The sequence below is a fragment of the Leuciscus leuciscus genome (assembly GCF_965113295.1).
Source record: "Leuciscus leuciscus genome assembly, chromosome: 25".
Classification (NCBI taxonomy): Eukaryota; Metazoa; Chordata; class Actinopteri; order Cypriniformes; family Leuciscidae; genus Leuciscus; species Leuciscus leuciscus.
The window spans coordinates 25,015,514-25,034,585 of NC_138724.1; the positions used below are offsets into that span (position 1 = coordinate 25,015,514).

Below are 19,072 nucleotides of genomic sequence, written 5' to 3' on the forward strand. Positions count from 1 at the left end.
CCCTCTCACAACTATTCACCAAAACACAAAAATCTACTTAAACTCAGAAAGTCTTTTTTTTCCACTATTCGTATATTCGAGTGAAACTGTTTCTCGAACAAGAAAAAATTTTGTGCAGGACTTGATTGTGTCTATTGGGATTTGATTGTATTGTTATCATTTGCAAGAGGGAGGGGAAGTTATTTGGATTAAAGATTACGAGGGAACATGTCTTTAAAAAAAAATGTATGTGCAGGGATAAATCATTTATAGTAAATCCTGCAATATTCCATAAAAAATAAGAATTTTCCATTTTGATTTCATGGTGACTTTAAAACCTCTGGATCGACTCTAGAAAAAAAAGACGTTTCTCCAAGCTATGATGACACTACCTCACAAAAATTCACAATGGAAACCAGAGTTTCAATCAAACTACTACAGAGACCATTAGCCTACAACTTCAGTAACTTGTTACAGACTTCTATATATACACATTATAAACTACTATATATTGTATAATATATCTATCTATTGTATAATATATCTATCCATCTATCTATAAATGCTAAAATTATTTTATATTAACACATTACATTTACTCAATTCACTCTATTTGGGGGGGGGAAAGCACTATCCATGAACAAGTCTATAAGTAATTTTTAAACTCACACTATAGGCTATTTTGTTAAATGGCTGATTTGGGCCAATATTGGTCAATAACTAATACTAATAAGAATAACCCAGTAACTGTTGTTATTGTTACCATGGTAAAGGCCAAGTGCTTAAAACTAACATCCAAAATGAAACCCATATGATTCAAGCCTCTCGCGCTGCCTTTTCACTGTCTGAGAGTCTGGATACAACTAACGTTACAGCAATTCCTGATCATCGTGTGTCATAAGCGGTGAAAAAGAAACATTATGCATGTATGGTTAATAATAACCACATATTAATTATACAGGCATAATGTGAGCTCAAATTAATCCTTCTCTAAAAACTATTTGGCAGTGAATGTAAAAATGCTAAATCATCCACATGGTAAAAATCCTCTATCACACTGACAACTGAAGACATACAGATATATGAAACACACATTTCTTAAACATATTTTCTTTACAGTTACTAAAGTGAAAGCTGATCATAAAACGGATCACATCACACACACACACACAACAGCATCCTGACAGAAACATTGAGGAACTCTCCAGAACCGGCGTCAGATCCCATCAGGTTTTCCCTCATGGACTTTCCAGAGAAAATGACATTTTATCTCCTCACAGAAATGATTTAGCAGAAATGACACTTTATCCTTTGCACGCAGAAAACACTCCTGAAGCGGTTCCACACCACAATCAGACATAACACGCGTAATGACTCAGGTTAACCGTTTAACCACCACAACACAAACATTTTCATGGCCCTTCTGATATGTTCAACTGTTAAACTGACAATAAACTGGTTGAAAAAATCACAGCTGCGCGTCACGCGTCTAAATATGCGCCATTCGCTCGAGCTGACGCGCCGCGTGGATCTTTCTGTGAAACTCCGTACGAACTTTCTGCTCTTACCTTCAGCGAACGACAACGCTCTCCTCACGAACCCGTGTGCGCCATCCTAATCCAAATATCGCGGAACTGTCGTCAAACTGAACGTGGGCTCTGATGGATATTTTGCTCGGGAGAAATGTATGATCACGCGTCCGTGTTCCGCCGCTCCGGTAACGGCTCGAGCACGGTCGGGGACGCGCAGAGGGCAGGGCGCTGTGGACGCGCACTTCGTGTTGGAATGTCGGAAACGCGCTTTGCCCCCAGACAGTTTTGCTATGATTTTCATTTAATATTTTGAAGAACATTAATGATAAAAGTGACTAAAATGTAAAACTGAATTATGTTTTGAGACAAAAAAAACTAAACAAATTAGGAAATCTCATTATAAGGACACTTGTGGTATTATTTTTGAAATAATTTCCTTAGAAACTATATTATTACGTAGAATACAGAATGCGATTGTCTTAGAAATGCTTAATGAAAACATTTAATTTGTTGATACAGTTCCAGTTCATATCTGTGTCGCCATATAGTTAATTTTGCCGCGAAACGTTTGCGAACAAACTCATAACCCCGCCCACAAGTGACATTTTCATACATTTCTACTCAACTTTGGAAAGCTCAAGGGCCACAAATCAGGGCCACACTTTTAATTTTTACAGAAGCCTATATTGCCTACATAGATGGTACATTTTTTCATTTCTTTTTACACATTTTCTTTTAGGCTATGCAAATAAGCTCTGTGACCTTTCGTACATGAAAAAAATTCGTACATGTTTTGTTTAGCAAGATAATCTGCACAAATGAACAATAGCTTTTATGAATTTTGAAGCAGATACTATTGCCAGAGGTAAACAGCCAAATGTAGGCTATAAATAAACTAGCAGCCTATATGGTCTTGATTTCAAAAACATTTTTGGGTAAGAAACTTTTTTGTCTGAAAGTTTGGGTTATAGTTTGCAAGAGTGCGATTATAAACACAATGAGGCTGTAAAAGCATTGTGAGTAGATGAGTTTACTTATTCAGTGTGATCACATTTAATGTCCCAGACAACCCCTGTAGTCCCATTTAGCGACTTGTTTACAACCCCCTTTTTCAAGACCCAAAAGCTTTTTAAAAAACCACAATTACTGGTGTATTTTACGTTGTAGAATAAAACATGAAAATATGAGTTTATGTTAACCTCAGACCTTATTTTGGGCATTTAACCAAAACCCAATTTATAAAAAATGCTAAAATGCTAACTTGTTTTGGCCAACAGAAATACATCATCACAGATAGGCCTATCAAATAGTAAAACAGGGTAAAACACAATAAATTAAATACTTTTAGACAGAGAACAGTGCAACATGACAGTAAAATCACATGCTGTCATACAATCTTTCACTTAAGAGATTCATCTGTCATCATTAACTCATCATGTTGTTCCAAACCTGTAAGACGTTAGTATTTCTGAGGCCCTGAATCCCCCTACAGTAGAAAATGAATGAGTCTAAAATCTAAATAGTTTCACAACAGATCTGTTTATCTGCTATCAGCCTTAATTTGAGAGTTGCAGTCTTTTAAAAAGTGTATTAATGTAATGTCTATGGATAACATCAGAAAACACATTTAAAGTAATGGAAACCCAATGGAAGCATTCAAAGTATCTTTGTTTTTGTAACCTCATTGCATTTAATGCTGCTATTCAAAACCAATCAAAAATTAAATTAAACTTTCCAGGCTTTTTTTTTTAATGGTGCTTATTTGACCATTATGGAGCTTGACATCTGGTTGCTATATGCTTTCATTTTTGTAAAAAAGAGGAGTGTGAACATTCTGCATATCTTTCCACTTTGTGTCCTGAAAGAAAGGCATGAATTATTCCTAAAAGCCGATAGCTATTTTTTCTTCCTTTTGTGTCAGCTGAAACTCATGCATAAACCATCACTACAATATTAATCTAATACATATCTGACCATAGCTCTTCATGAAATATATTTTTCCTCTATGATACAGCAACCACATTTAGGGCAGAATATTGAAGAATGAGAATGACAGAAGTAGACCATCATCAGCCATGGAAAAGCCGGAAAATCCTATTCCCTCATGACAGGACAAAGCTGATTCAGAGAAAGTGTTGCTGAGCTCATTGTGTGTGGGTTATTGGTTTGTGTGACTCTATTGTCTGTGGGTTCAGGGTGGATATTCAGTATGAGAGACAGGAAATGAGCTCTACATCTCATGACTCACACAAGCCACATCATAACCTGATGGCTCTCTTCTCTTCTCTTCTCTTCTCTTCTCTTCTCTTCTCTTCTCTTCTCTTCTCTTCTCTTCTCTTCTCTTCTCTTCTCTTCTCTTCTCTTCTCTTCTCTTCTCTTCTCTTCTCTCCTCTTCTCTCCTCTTCTCTCCCTCTTCCTCTTCCTTTTCCTCTTCTTCTCCTCTCCTCTCCTCTCCTCCCTTCAATATGTTGTTTCTCCCAATTGAGGAAATGAAAAACATCTCTAGGGCAAAGAGAGTCTCATTTTATGATATGATTATGAGTTCTTGCATTCAGCTGGATCTTCGCTTTGGGCAAAAGAGAGGGAAAGATGAACAATCCCATGCTTTGAAAGAAAAGTTTGTGAACCCCAAAATGGCAATTCTGTCATCATTTGTCATGTTGTTCCAAACTTAGATTACTTTCTTTCTTCTGTGGAAAACAAAATTACAATTTGCACCATAAAATAGACAACTATATTTTGAAGTCATGGCATTGTTAAAAATTTACTTCATTTTTTCAGTGATAATTACTGAGCTGAACTTGAGAACCCGATAAGTTTGATTCACAAATGAATCATTCAATCTGGTTTTGTGAATAATTGATCACTGACACGATCCAATTCAAAAGAATGAGCCGTTCACAATCGGACAAATGCGAAAATATCTTCAAAATGTAATTTGCGGTCCACATAACATAAGAAAGTATGAGTTTTGAACAACACCAGGTTGAGGAAATTGACAGAATTTGAATTTTTTTAGCTTACTTTTTTTTTTTTGCCGCCGTTTTTACACAGTGAAGGACATAGGGTTTAAAAGGAAGTTAGGTCATCTGACCCTCCTGTGCCATGGATGCCGGACTCCATTTCTGACGGATTACAGGAAGTCCTGCTGTCTGACAGGAAATGGACATGACAACAGAAAGGAAATTACACATGTCCCAGAGTCCTGTGCAGCTGCAGCTCATCTCTTCTCTATTTAGACACTAAATTCACACCTATAAATCAGAGTTATTATAGTTTACTAAAACTGAAACTAAAACCATAAAACAGTTTCTTTACTTGAAACAAAAACTGAAATTAAATTAAATGAAAAAAAGGTCACCGTCCAGCTTGGCGCTCTTTTTTGAATTCCTTTTTTTCCCATCACATATTTTATTAATCATAAATTAGGAATCATTCGAAAGCTTAAAAACTCAAAAATGCATCCTGTCAAAACCATTTTGAAATCGGACATTGTGTTACCATGGAAACGGTACTTTAAAATCTTTTAGCGCGCTCCTGCCCTATAGTGAGTGACGTTTCATATTACAACATTTATTTTAACAAATTTTTTCTAATCTTGACAAAACACATATTGACGGAAAGGTCTGAGACTCAAGGCTCCATATTTGACTGTTTTGTGAATGAAGAGATATTGTGACAGAAATATATTAATTTGTCACAGGAAAATGTCAAATAATGTCAATTTTTTTAACAAAATTAATTCAATGGAATATGGGTGTCTATTTTTGGTATAGCACCTAATCTCATAGGAACTTCAATTTTTGTGATATCAACTTCAAATTTGGAACACAACTTGGTTAGACATATGGCTTTGTTTTCTTAGCAATTATAGATTAAAATTATTTAGAAAAATATATATTTTACAAAAGTACAGTATTTGTTTTACAGTAAACTACACTTTCATCAAATGTTTCAAGGAAACATTTCTCATTTTAATTTAGTTTAACCTGATTTACTAACATAAAATAACAGTTAATAAAAACGATATAGACATACTGTATAAAAAATAACAGAATCACACAACAAAATTACTAAAATTAAACTGAAAATGGAAAATATATTTTAAAAAACGATTGAAAATATGAACAATGATACTAAAAAAAAACACTGCTACAAATGTGTGAATGTCATTTAATTAATTTATCAAATCAATAGTCCAAATAGTAACTGTTAAACCCGGTTTTAAACTCTCCAAAATTGAATTTGACTTTTGGTTACACTTTATTTTGTGACGTAGTTACTTAAATAAGTACTGAATAATCTTAATTAACTTGAGTTACGGTTAGGGTTTGGTTTAGGGTTAGTTACTTGTAATTATGCATAATTTACTGTTATTACTAGAAGTACATGTAGTAACATGTAACTACATCACCCTAAATCAAAGTGTCACCTGACCTTTTTCAAAGATTTTCTCTTTTTTTGGCAGCCGTTAAATAAAAACACCAGAGTCGCCGTTTTTCACCCCAGATATTGTGTTTTTTAATATAAAAACCTTTAATTAATTCACACCTGCTCATAAGCCCAACTGTGTTACAGCTGTTCAGTAGCAGCCTTCAGCAAACCGTCTGTCCTGAGGACTATAACACTGCTGTCTCTAGCGCTTCATCCCAGAGGGAACTAAATCTAATTAATTAATGGCAACCATCTAGCAAATGAGCTGGAGGAGAGAGAGAGAGAGAATCAGACACTCATCAATGTCTTCATACATTTGCTTTATTGAATTCTTCAAATGTCAAGACCATAGAGGGAATTCAGTAACTCCAGCACAAAGACACCAGCTACACATGAACCTGCCTCTCTTCACACGAACACAACATCGCACTTTCTTACATAATATGAAAGAAATTATTACAAGTATAAAATTCAGCTTAAAATCAAAATAACATGTATACATGCAGATGAAACCACAACCCTTCTAAAATAACGTTTTTACATTTTAATAACGCGCATAAATGCATGGCAAACGTGAACTGCTAAAATAAAAAAATAAAAAATGAGCAGATAAAAACAGCATTGTAAAAAAATAAATAGGAAACAAGTGAATAATTGCTTGACACAAAAAACCGCGGTCATCGCAGGATAGGAGGAGGGGCTACTGCACGAGAGGGGGCGGGGCCTCACAATTACCTGCAGGCGGATCAGAGCAGTGCATTAACGCACACGTGGATCATGTTCACATGCAAAGCGAGAATGCTGTGGTGTGCGGCTTACCTGTCGAGGCGGTTGACCACGTCCCTGACGGTGCCGATCAGGTGCTGGTGCTCCTGTGGGCTGGACAGGATGATGCTGTGAAGCTTCTTCATGTAGGAGTCGATGGAATTGAGTGTGGGCGTCTCTCCGCTGCCTGCAGGAACACGGGGAAAGTCAGTCAGGAAAAGATTATCTTTCACATAACGGGAAGATCGGATTCACAGTTGAAACAGCCTTCACTCAAATAAGCTTTGGGAATAAAACAAAGAAAGTAATATGTTGGCAATATTTTGACAGATAATTTTTTTTTATAAGAAAATGTTTTATTGGAAATATATTCAGTTAGTGACAGTGAAAAGACTTATTTTTCAAAGGAATGCTGTTTTTATAGCTTTCTATTCATCAAAAAAAATAAAAACATAAATAATAATAATTCAATATGTTTCATGAGCAGCAAATCCACACATTAGAATGATTTCTGAAGGATCATGTGACACTGAAGACTGATGCTGAAAATTCAGATTTGCATCACAGGAATAAATTACACAAATAAAAAATATATATATTCAAATAGAAAACACTTAAATTATAAAAATATTTCACAATATTATAGTTTTTACTTTTTGATCAAATATATGCAGCCTTGGTTGAGCATAAGAGACACCCATCACAAAACATATACACTGTTTAAATAATTTATATACATATTTATATTATGTATTTATATTATATATTTCATACAGTATATATATATATATATATATATATATAATTTAGTTTTTGTGATATAGGTCTCTTATGCTCATCAAGGTTGCATTTATTTGATTTATATGATTCATATATTTAATGTAATCTAATATATTATGTATATACTTTTTTTAATTAATTGATATTGGGAACAAGCAAAACCAGGATTATCTGTATTTCATTTCATTAGAAGTGGAATAAAGTGGAACGTATATGTATATGTATATGTATATATATATTTATATATATATATATATATAAATATATATATAGGCCTATAGAAAGGTAATATTTATCTAAATATTTTCAGATTTCATGGTCATGGCTGAAATGAATCATTGAACTGATTTAAACTAAATGAACTAAAACGAATCAGACCGCTCAACTGAACCCAGCTGGCTGGAGGTTTTTGTAGTTCAGTCATGTGTATGTGTGTGTGTGTGTGTCTCACCGGGCAGGGGGACAGTAGAGAAGCTGTGTGTGAGGGCCGAGCGCAGGGTGTCCAGGTGTTGCTGAAGGAGGCTGTTTCGCGTGCGTTCCTGCAGCACGTCTCCTTCCAGACGCTCCACGGCGGAGCGCATGCTCTCCACATGCTTCTGCAGCGCCGCGTTTCGCTCCTCATACTCCATGTTCGTCTTTCTCAGCTGACGCATTTCAGCCTCACGCGCTGTAACACACACACACACACACACACACACGCTCAATGAATCATGTTTTCATTAGACATACTCACACACTCAACAGCACTCTGCTCTCACCTTTACTGTGATTGAGAAACTCTTCAGTGAAGATGGGAATATCGAACACAGAGCGATCCTTTATCTCCAGATCCTTCTGAGAGACACACAGAATGTTTGAGTGCTCAGACTGTCATTGATTAGTAATAAATATTATAATATAAAAATATAAAGACCCGATCAGAGTCCGCACCCATAGAATTACAGTGGCTGTCAAAATGATCTACATATCGTCCACCCTTTGCAAGTTTGTTCATTAAATATTAGCCTAAATCGATCATATTCCAGCTACCAATAACATATTTAACACATTTTATGAAATAAGGGTTTTCACACCTTTCTATTTTCAAGTTGTTTGCAATTTTTGGATCATTTTATAGAATTTAGCCTATTAACTATTGAATAAAAAAAACCATCTAATAGTAAAAATAAAAATATTATAAAAAACAAATATATATATCAAATTATAGCTATTTAAATATTTTTTATTTTCCATGACTGTTCAAGATTTTCTAACTTTTTGTGGCTTTTACAGTCATTTTCCAGTAGTTTATGACTACTTTGCAATTAAAATCCCTTCAATATATCAATATTTTAGTATTATTTTTAATATATTGTTATATTTAACTATTTAGTATTATATATATTTTAAAGAAAGAAAGAAATCCCATTACTTTTATAGCCTTGAATATTGGATATTGAATACTGAATATTGGATAATCTAATAAAAAATACTGTATAAAAAAAAAAGGCAAATGAAATAGATTAGAATAATAATAAAAGACTACAAAAACAGATGTTGACTAAAGAGTTTTCCTGTACTTTCCCAAGACTGTTTAGGATTTTATTGCCATTACTTTTCCAGTCTTGTATGATTATTGGATGATTCCATAAAAAGATCATTCCATAAAAACAGCAAATTAAATAGTTTAAATCAATAAAAACAGAGTTTTCCATGACTTAAAACCACAATCTCCAGTTAATTCCAGGTTTTCCATGACATGAAATATGTGTGCATATTCCATGTGTGTCCTGTCGTGGATATTTTTACCTCATGAAGGGATTCACCAGGTGCCTGCCGTCCAGCATCTGATAACGACAGCAAGAGAGAGGAATTTTTACTTTGGACAAGTGATTTGTGATGCACATCATTTTGTCAGTCTCTTCGTTTCTATTCTCGTTTTACCAGGAAGAACCACCCACTGTGAAATCTCACTGGTCCCAAATCCTGCCCCACACAGCTTCATAGTGAACATCAAAAGTGTTCTGATTGGCTGTGGCTGTCACTTCATTGCAGGATTGACAGAAGTTTCGTACCTCCTCTGTGTCTCTTTCCTTTCTGTTTCTCCTGCACTTTCCTGCTGAAGTGTTTATAGGCTTCGGTCTTCTGATACTGCTCCAGTTCTCTCATGTAGCGCTCTTTATCTCGGTCCGCTTCATCCAGATACCGCTGGGAGAGAACGAGACATGAGAGCGATGTTAGATGTCTCTGGAAAGCTTTTAATCTTGATTAAAGATGACCTTTTACGGTCTTCATTTTGCATGGGTCTGCTAGAATAGGTTTTTACGCTTGGATGTTCAAAAAAAGACATAATTTTTCACATATTTGACATTGTTGCAGCACCTCTCTTCCTGTCAGTAACGCTCTGTTTAGTTCTGGTGTCTATGAAGCCCCTCCTTCTGATAAGCACAATGTGCTCTGATTGGTCAGCTGGACTAGTGTGTTGTGATTGGTCAACCACTTTAAGCGTATTTGGGAAATGTCGCGTCCCTTACCATAACCGTGAGTTTCAACACTACTTTTTGGCGGGAATTATTTAAATGAGGAATATTGTGACGTGTTCGTTCCCAGAGAAAACTCAAGACTACAATGGAGGCGTTTCAGGGAGTGAAAAAGTGACACTGATATAGAGAATAACTCCCTTTAGAGTTACTTTGTAACTTTTCAGATCTTTTTCATGCTCAAACAGCGACATCACACACTAAAGAAAGATGAAAATGTGAAAAAGCACAATAGTTCCTCTTTCAGGTTCACTGCACTATGTGTGTCCTGACCTGTTTCTCTTCCGGGGGCAGTTTGCTCCACTCGTTCCCGAGCATCCTGGTGATCTCTGGGAAAGGCACGTCTGGTCTTTCCGCCCGCAGCTGCTCGCGGCGCTCGTTCATGAAGCGCACGTATCCTGTTAACGGGGCTTTGGGGGCGTTGCTGTCCTTCAGTGGCTTCTTCCTCCTCCTGCCTTTGGTCCAGCTGCTCCTGCGAGGTTTCTGCCAAAAACACCGATTCACATGACTGGTTAACGCTACTCGACCTGTGCAACCGACAGCCATCACATGATCTGCTCACCTCCTCGCCGTTACGCTGGCTGCTGTTGTCTGTGTTGCCCCCCGGTGACCCGCTCTGCTCCTCCATGACCTCTGACCTTTAGTGTCACATATAGGAGATATGTAAAAAGAGAAGATGACTGGACTCAGCATTTAAAAATAATTCAGAGCTACTGTAATAAAACTCAAAATATCATGTACAAATTATGTTTCAATTATGATTATATATTATTATATTTATATTAATTTTCCATCTTATACGCACTAACATAATATTCAAACATATATATATATATAATTAAAATATTAAATATATATTTATATTAAATATTATATTAAAAATATATTACATTAAAACATTTTATTTTAATAAATATACTGTACATTACTAAAATGTTATTACATATATATATATATATATATATATTTATGTAAATTTGTATACATATATAAAACTTATATATATAAAAGAACATAATATGTATACATATATAATATTATATATTAAATTATTTTCAATTTTAATTCTACTAACACACACACACAAATATAACATAAAATATACATATATAAAAAATAAATACATAAAAATGTATCAATATAAATATATTGAACACCCATATATATATTATTTCATAAATTTTCTTCAATAAAATTTCACTTTACTAAAATGACCCTGGTTTCATGAATACAGTACCATTCATACCATGTTTATGGGACATGTTCCATGGTGATATATTAATGGAAATAATTATTTTAAGCAATATTGTACATCGATATAGCAATCTTTTAGTACTATTACCATCTGACCATTTTACTATAGTACAGCCACGGTACTTTATACAAGGTTGGTACAGAAGATTAATTTAACAGATGCATTAGAATCAAGCAAAACCCGACAGACATCAATTGTCTCACCTGTCTTTTGTTCTGAATGTGGAATCACGAGCAAAATTGCGTCTTTAACGTGTTTTTTCGTATGATTTCTCAGGAATTTTACAGAGAAAAATATTCCGAGTCAAAACAATGCACGGAGCCGGCTGACGTCATCACGCGGCGACAGGAAGCAGGACGGCTTCGTCATGCGATCTCAGCCCTGTCAGTCAGATCCCTGATGCCTCCTCATCATCACAATCTTTATTCTAATCATCCTCCTCTCCGCCTCAGTAAAAGTGCTTTATTTCGGTAAAAGCCTCAGTAAAAGCGCTTTATTGTGTTGCCTGAAACTCTGCTGGAGTACTAACGGCTGGAGAGATTAATGGCGTTTTGCTGCCCTCTGCTGGCCAGAAGCTGCAAGTGCAACTAATTTAACTGCGGTGCTCCTCTGTTAATTTTTTTAATAAGGAAAATAGAAAGAAAGTTCTAATACACAACAACATGAAAATAACAATATGTTTGTGTGTATTGAATCATACACATACCATAGAATTAATATGTATGTGTGGTCTATACAGTCTGTGCACTTCGGCCATGTTTTACATTTTATAAAAACACATTTTTTAACTTAAATAATTTTCCTTGAAATTATGTATTAAATCGTGTTTTTCTGTTTCTTGTCATATGGTGTTAGACAAAAAAAGATAAATAATATTTGTATTTTTGCTGCTTTTTTGTTGTCATTCTCTGTACCATGTGACTATGAACGTCACATCTGACCAATCCAAAACGAGTTTTCAACCACTACGCCCCGCCCACTTTATAACATCATGTTTTGGCAGTTGCCGCTCTACCAATTTAAACTCTGTGCCGCATTGCCATCTACTGGCCATATGTTGCATGTTCATTGATAATAATATTATTAGTCGGTTTGTGAGCAAGCAAGTAAATAAATAAATAAACAAATAAACAGACACTTATTTGAAATAAAAAACCTCGAAATCTGCAGAAGATTTGCTAGAGGCAGCCCTTCTTTTTTTGCTCACCATACCTTGATAGTTGATGGTTCACACTCTGACTCTCTCTTCACAGCAGGTCTAAAGTAACATAAAGTGTTGAAGGAAGGTGTGAATTACAGTTGACTGTGTATGTGCTGGGGGTAAAGACAAATCATGTTTCCATAAACACTTTCCATTATGTCAGAAAGAATTACAGACAGTCTGAAAATGTGCTGAAGGCTGTAATTAATCCAGGTGGTCTGAGGGATCAATTCCATGTCCACATGAATGATATCAGAGTGACAGACAGTCTTTCCGCTGCTGCGGCTCAGGCCTCAGGGCTTGAGAAATGTGAACATCATTTCATGAAGTTAATGAGGTGACCTTTTGCCTGGATGGTGTTATGTTTTTGTAGTTGTTTATTATTTTGGAAGAATAAGGCTGTGTTTATAACCAAGCTTCTGGAATGGTTTGGCGTCAGGATGCATATTTTACATTTGACAGTGAAGTGTAAAATATAAAAACTGTGACCCATCACAGAACCAGAAATGTTGATAATTATTTTAAAAAATATATATAATAACAACAACAAAAACAGCAATAATATTAATAATACAAAATTACTAAATAAAATAAAATAAAATAAAATTACAAATGAATGAAATATAATAATTGTAATAGTCATAATAATTTTGTAATTAAATTAATATTCAAATTAAATTAAATAAAAAAGAAAGAAAACGTAAAATATTAAATAATTATAATACATTATTATGCAAATAAAATAAAAATAACACTTAAAAATTAAATAATAACAATAAAATAATATTCAAATGAAATGAAAATTAAATTAAATAAGAATTAAAATATTGAATAATAATGATGATGATGATGATGATGATGATCATCATCATGATATAAGATCATTTTATCATTAAATTAATTTTAAAATAAAATGAAAATTTTATAAAAAATAGCCTACTTAAACATTTAGCAACAACAATAATAATTAAATATTCAAATTAAATTAAAATTAAATAGAAATAATAATTAAAATATTGTATTAAAAATAACAACACTAATAATGAAAAATAAAAGCGGTTAGGCAGTCCTAACTACGCACGATAATATGGTTGATTGAATTTTTTATTACATTTTTTTTTGCACATAGCATTTTTTTGGTTTGTCTCACAACTCTTTGAAAACAGACCCAAGTCCCACTTTTGGGTCATGACCCCTCAGCACAGCCCCATAATAGCCTGTAGGGGGCAGTAGTGCTGCTTGACTAATAATCACATGACACTATATGAAGAATAAATCACTTTATTGATCAGTTACAGCAATTTCACGAGTGATCAGCTTGCAATATCATTAATCTGAAGTCTGCTGATGATAACTTTTTAAATTGTCACGGAAGTGTTACACAATATCAATTTTATATGATTTGATTATTGTTATTTTGCCATTCAGCGACTCAATCATGTTCCTCCTCGATCAATGGCAGAGATTGCGAGTGTCTCTGGAGTCGCCCTGCGCGAGACGCCTGATGATGGATTATAAAAATGACTTTACTCAAACTCAAACCATAATTCTCCGGCTTGTGTGTGTTTGTGAACGTCTGATGATCAACTCTCCAGCTTGTCATGTGGCTAAACTAATGAGTTCACCCAAAAATGTAAAGATTTATGTCGTTCCAAACCACTCTGGATTTATTTAGGACGGCGAATGGCCTTTAATGGCGCTCATAACAAACTGCAGTTGTGCAGGTCTTCAAGTCTGGCTTTCTGTTAGTCAGATGAGCACAGGTCAGAAGAACCTCTCTCTGAATATATCTCTGTGATGTGTGTATCTCTCTTTACCCGTGATCCTGACAGCTCTTTGACAGCAGTTTGCTGCCTCTGTTTAATGTCTGTTCAGTTTCACCTTTAAAAGAAGTGTAGCTCTAGTATACACTAACCTTGAGCTCAAGAAACATAAACAGAAAAGATAGAAAAACCATTTCAAACAAGTAACCCAGTGATTGTGACCTGTACAAACCATGAATGATTTTGAACAAATCAAAAAAAAATTGTGCTGTCAAATCGATTAATAACATCTAACATAAAAGTTTGTTTATATATACACACACACACACACACACACACACACACACACACACACACACACACACACACACACACACACACACACACACACACACACACACACACACACACACACACTCACATATATTATATAAACACACTTTTATGTTAGATGCTAATGATCGATTTGACAGCACTCATTTTTTTATGTGAAAAATACAAAACACACACATGGGGTAAAATCATATTTTTTTAATAGATTGAGGAATTACAACAATATTACTTAGCTAATCACAGAACATGAGGTGTAACAAATAAATAGGATAATTTTTCATATCCTGACTCTTGTTCAATCCAACATTTCATAAAGTGGCCACTTATTTGAATGTTTTTTTTTTTTTTTTTGCACCAATACAATCAACTCTAAAGGTTAAATTACATTAAACTGACTTAAAAAAAAATGAGTTGAGACTTTGTATAACATAAAAAAAGTTTAAAATTGCTTAACTTATTTTGATGAGTTAAATTTAGCATCACCCCAGTTCCCTTGCCAAAAACCCAATATTATTTTTCCATTGGCTTTTGGATTATTGCAGAAACTAAGCTCTGTGACCAACAAAAGTTTATGATCCTTACATATTTTGTTCATCAAGATGATAATCTTCACAAATGAACAACTTTTATGTTTTTTGACAACAGGTGCTGCTGTTTTGCCACTGGTTTAAGGCATTGGTTAGCTAGTCTAGAGGTAGCTTGGTAGGGGAAACCAAAGAACTGAACAGTGATTAAATAAAACATACATTTTGTGAGACCTAGCATGTAACCTCAGGTCCTGCTTGTTCTTGTTGTGACTTTAAATCTTAAGAGCTTCTCACCATGATGTAACATGAACGTTTGAAGGTTTGTTTACTGTTTTCACTTCATATTTCCTTGGTATATTTCTGTGCATGTTTCATCAGTGCATGTTATCCGAAAAGAAAATTGTTTTTTTTTGTACTCATTCATCGAAATGAAGTATTTTCTCTGCCTCAAAGACGGTTGTCTTCTCTAATGATGATTCTGCATGACTGCAAGCATGATATTGCTTTTAAACAACAGTTCAATAATCAAGAAGTTAATACTGAGTACCTTACATATACTTAGCCCCCTGGTTGTGTTCAAAACCCTATAACACTTTTGATGTTCCCGGTCAAAAATGACCGGCCTATAAAAACTAGCTTATAAATCACTTGTTATGCTTCATTATCACCCAATATTGGATTCAATATTTTTGTCAACTTGTCCTCTTTCAATTAGGACTGGTTTTATATTTCTATTTGCATCTGATTAATCTTAGGCCTCATTTATTTGAGAGTATAGGCATCTCATTTTTTGAGTAAAAAAAACATTATTTTTGAATAATTTTGGAAATATTAAATAAAATCTGAAGAAAATTGGCACTGTTGATCACACTAGTCTACTTTAATTTTTCACCAGGAATTTTGTTTTGAAAAACCCTTATTTTGTACAAAATGGCACATTGTCACACTTGTGGTGTTCCACTGGGCCATTGAGGGCCTAACTGAAAGAGAACAAGTTGACGAAAAGATTGAATCCAATATTGGGAGATAATACAGTATAATGAGAGATTTATAAGCAATTTTTTGTAGTCCGGTCATTTTTGACCGGGAACACCACAAGTGTAACAAGGTGACAACCCCCCCTCCCCCCCCCAAATAGTTATACCCTTTGTGAACAAAGTCACTACGTTTCAGTCCAAAGAGATAACATTAAGTAGTATTTTCGGGAAAAAGAAAATCTTCTCCGGGTCAAAATGACCGGAACACAACCAGAGGGTTAGGAGGATATAATGTACATTTACACACAAACTGACCACCAACCGCAACTTTCAGGCGCTATCTTTCTTTTTTAGTTTAAAGGTGAACTAAGTAACTTTTTTACCTTAACCGAACAGCTTCGGAGTCATTGCAATAGTTATATGACTTTTTTCGGGTTGAATGGTGGTCGTCTCGCACCCCCCAAGCGCCTGTGAGCCGAAAAACCACCCTTGTAACTTTGAGCCGGCGGGCTCAGGAAGTATCGCGTGAAATCAGGTCTCGCGATGTAACGAATTGCTTTACGGCAAAAAAATCTGCTAAAATTCGGTAATTATTGCGCTCCCTCAAGCTGTTCGAACCCGAATGAAGAAGACGTTTTAAAGAATGTCCCGTCTGCTTTGATGTCGTTGATCTACTAGCCTCTGGTATCTGAGATTCGCCAACGAGTTTTTCGACAGTGTTGTCAAATATCTATTCCGAAGCTGTAGGGGGAGCTCTATAGAGAAACCTGCGAGCAAAAAGCGAGAATACGACGAAGAAATTCCCGAAACTGCATAGCCCTGCTTTAACTGCTTTAACTCTTTAAATGGAAAGCACAGGATTGTGGGATACCAAAGGCAGTGAAGGATACATCTATGCTGCCTTCAAAAATCCATCAGATCTCAGGAGACAGGAAGTGCCGGACCTGCATCATACAGGCCTATACGGAAGTGGGCTGATTACATTGCATGGTCCAATACCTTAATGGACAAAATCAAGCCTGTGAATATTCAGTCACAAAACAGAAGTTAAAAAACACTGTGGACGGTGTTTCATTATGCGTTTAAAGCTCAGGCTGCGATGAGGCGTGACTCTCAAGAAGTCCCTCGCCGAGGAATCAGCTCTTCTCGAAAGCACGACATTCACTTAAGAACAACATCAAGAGAAACTCAGAGGACATTCAGCACGGAACATCTGCCAGTTCATTTATCTAGGGTTCAGTGAGCTTTGTTAGTGCTGAGCTGTTTGTTCATTCCTCAAGGGCCGGGGGAGTGTTTGTGTTGACCACTGCGAGGGAAATTTCCCCCCTAATTAATCTGTTTTAATTGTCGGTTCCTCATTGTCTGCGTCAATGTTAATCCTTGAGTCTAATCCGCGGACACACACGCACTCATTTCCCGTCTCTCTCCGTGGCTCGGGAACTTTTGGGGAACGTGATAAGTGTTGGTTTCATCTCTAATTAAGCCCGAAACACTATCCGCTGTTAGCTTTACTGAGGGCCATTAAAACAAACACAGCAGAGAGGAATGAAGTGTCCAGGACAAACCTTCCCCCCTTGAGAAACGTGCTGCTGTATAATCACATTTCCAGGCTGTTAATTGAAAAGCAGAGTGTTAATCTTCCTTTTCTGAAGCGCTCATAATTACCGCAGCTCAGCGGCGTCTCCAAGATTAAAGTCATCTGAAAATCTCCCTCACCTTCATGAAAGGGCAGAAACTGATGCTCACTTTCTCATATAGGCTGTGTGTGGTAGCAGAGCATAGCTAGAAAACTTATTCTGGCCCAGACATAAAACAGTCGTCTGACTGACACGTAAAATGGCATCCTGTTTGTCATTTTCCTTTGCGACTAAAGGCCCACATTTATAGGGATAGTTCACCCAAAAATGAAAATTCTGTCAGTGATTACTCACCCTCATGTTGTTCCAACCCCGTAAGACCTTCGTTCATCTTCAGAACACAAATTAAGATATTTTTGATTAAATCTGAGAGCTGGATCACTCCTCCATAGGCTTCTAAGGGATTGAAACTTGCTGGCCCAGAAAAGTTATTAAAGAGATCGTTAATATACTCCAAGTGACTACAGTGGCTCAATCTTAAGTTTATCAAGCGACGAGAATACTTTTTGTGAAAAACAAAACAAAAAAACCCCGACTTTATTCCACTATTCATTTCCTTCTCTCTGGGCCTCGAGTTAGTTCATGTAGTGTAATCGTTCTGTGTTGTGCGTCACACGCATCACACACATGACCAGCGTCGGCCAATAGTGAGCCTACGTGTGACGTACAACACAGAACGATTACACTACGTGAAAAAACTCGAGGCCCAGAGAGAAGGAAATGAATAGTGGAATAAAGTCGTTTTTTTTGTGCACAAAAAGTATTCTCGTCGCTTTATGAACTTAAGATTGAGCCACTGTAGTCACTTGGACTATATTAACAATATCTTTAATAACTTTTCTGGGCGGGCAAGTTTCAATCCCTTAGAAGCCTATGGAGGAGTGAGACAGCTCTCAGATTTAATCAAAAATATCTTAATTTGTGTTCCGAAGATGAACGTCTTACGGGGTTGGAACAACATGAGGGTGAGTAATTACTGACAGAATTTTCATTTTTGGGTGAACTATCCCTTTAAGGCTCATTCACAACAGGAACAATGACTATATTAGCGTCCTCACCAATGCAGATATCCTTCTGTTTATTATTAGCAAGTGCACTTTCTAACTATTAAAAGCAGGGTGGATTCTGATTGGTTGCCAATGTTTTTATCGTTCATCAGCTGGAGAAAATCATTGTGGAAGGAATGGAATATGCTTTTCTTTAACATTTAGGCTAGAACATTTTTTAAAACTAGCCTATATCTTTAACGTTATAGTTGGTGTGAACGGACCTTAGTATCGTATAATCCATGCAAACAAATCATCATCTTGACCTAGACGTTAAAGGAATAGTTCACCCAAGAATGAAAATTCTGTCATCATATACTCACC

General features: G+C 35.6%; 2 protein-coding genes across 4 annotated transcripts in view; both read right to left on the bottom strand.

Moving 5' to 3' along the window:
* Positions 1–1,741, bottom strand: part of peak1 (pseudopodium-enriched atypical kinase 1) — a 33,350-nt gene extending 31,609 nt beyond the window's left edge. Inside the window, exon 1 of the mRNA XM_082160084.1 lies at positions 1,548–1,741. The gene's annotated coding sequence lies outside the window, so the exon portion shown is untranslated. The remainder of the gene's footprint in view (positions 1–1,547) is intronic.
* A 4,505-nt stretch (positions 1,742–6,246) lies between these two features.
* hmg20a (high mobility group 20A) lies at positions 6,247–11,637 on the bottom strand (the record flags this gene model as incomplete). Of its 3 annotated transcripts, none has more annotated exons than XM_082160598.1 (9): positions 11,468–11,635; positions 10,572–10,647; positions 10,283–10,492; positions 9,545–9,677; positions 9,279–9,316; positions 8,249–8,321; positions 7,942–8,157; positions 6,765–6,897; positions 6,247–6,680 (listed from the first exon to the last, which is right to left on the bottom strand). In XM_082160598.1, the coding sequence occupies exons 2-9, from the start codon at positions 10,635–10,637 to the stop codon at positions 6,677–6,679; spliced, it is 873 nt and encodes a 290-aa protein (XP_082016724.1). In that variant the 5' UTR covers positions 10,638–10,647; positions 11,468–11,635. The 3 variants fall into 3 exon arrangements, with proteins under 3 accessions (XP_082016724.1, XP_082016722.1, XP_082016723.1); XM_082160596.1 differs by having other exon boundaries at positions 8,249–8,324; positions 11,468–11,625; XM_082160597.1 differs by lacking the exon at positions 6,247–6,680 and having other exon boundaries at positions 6,761–6,897; positions 8,249–8,324; positions 11,468–11,637.
* Between the last annotated feature and the right edge of the window lie 7,435 nt (positions 11,638–19,072).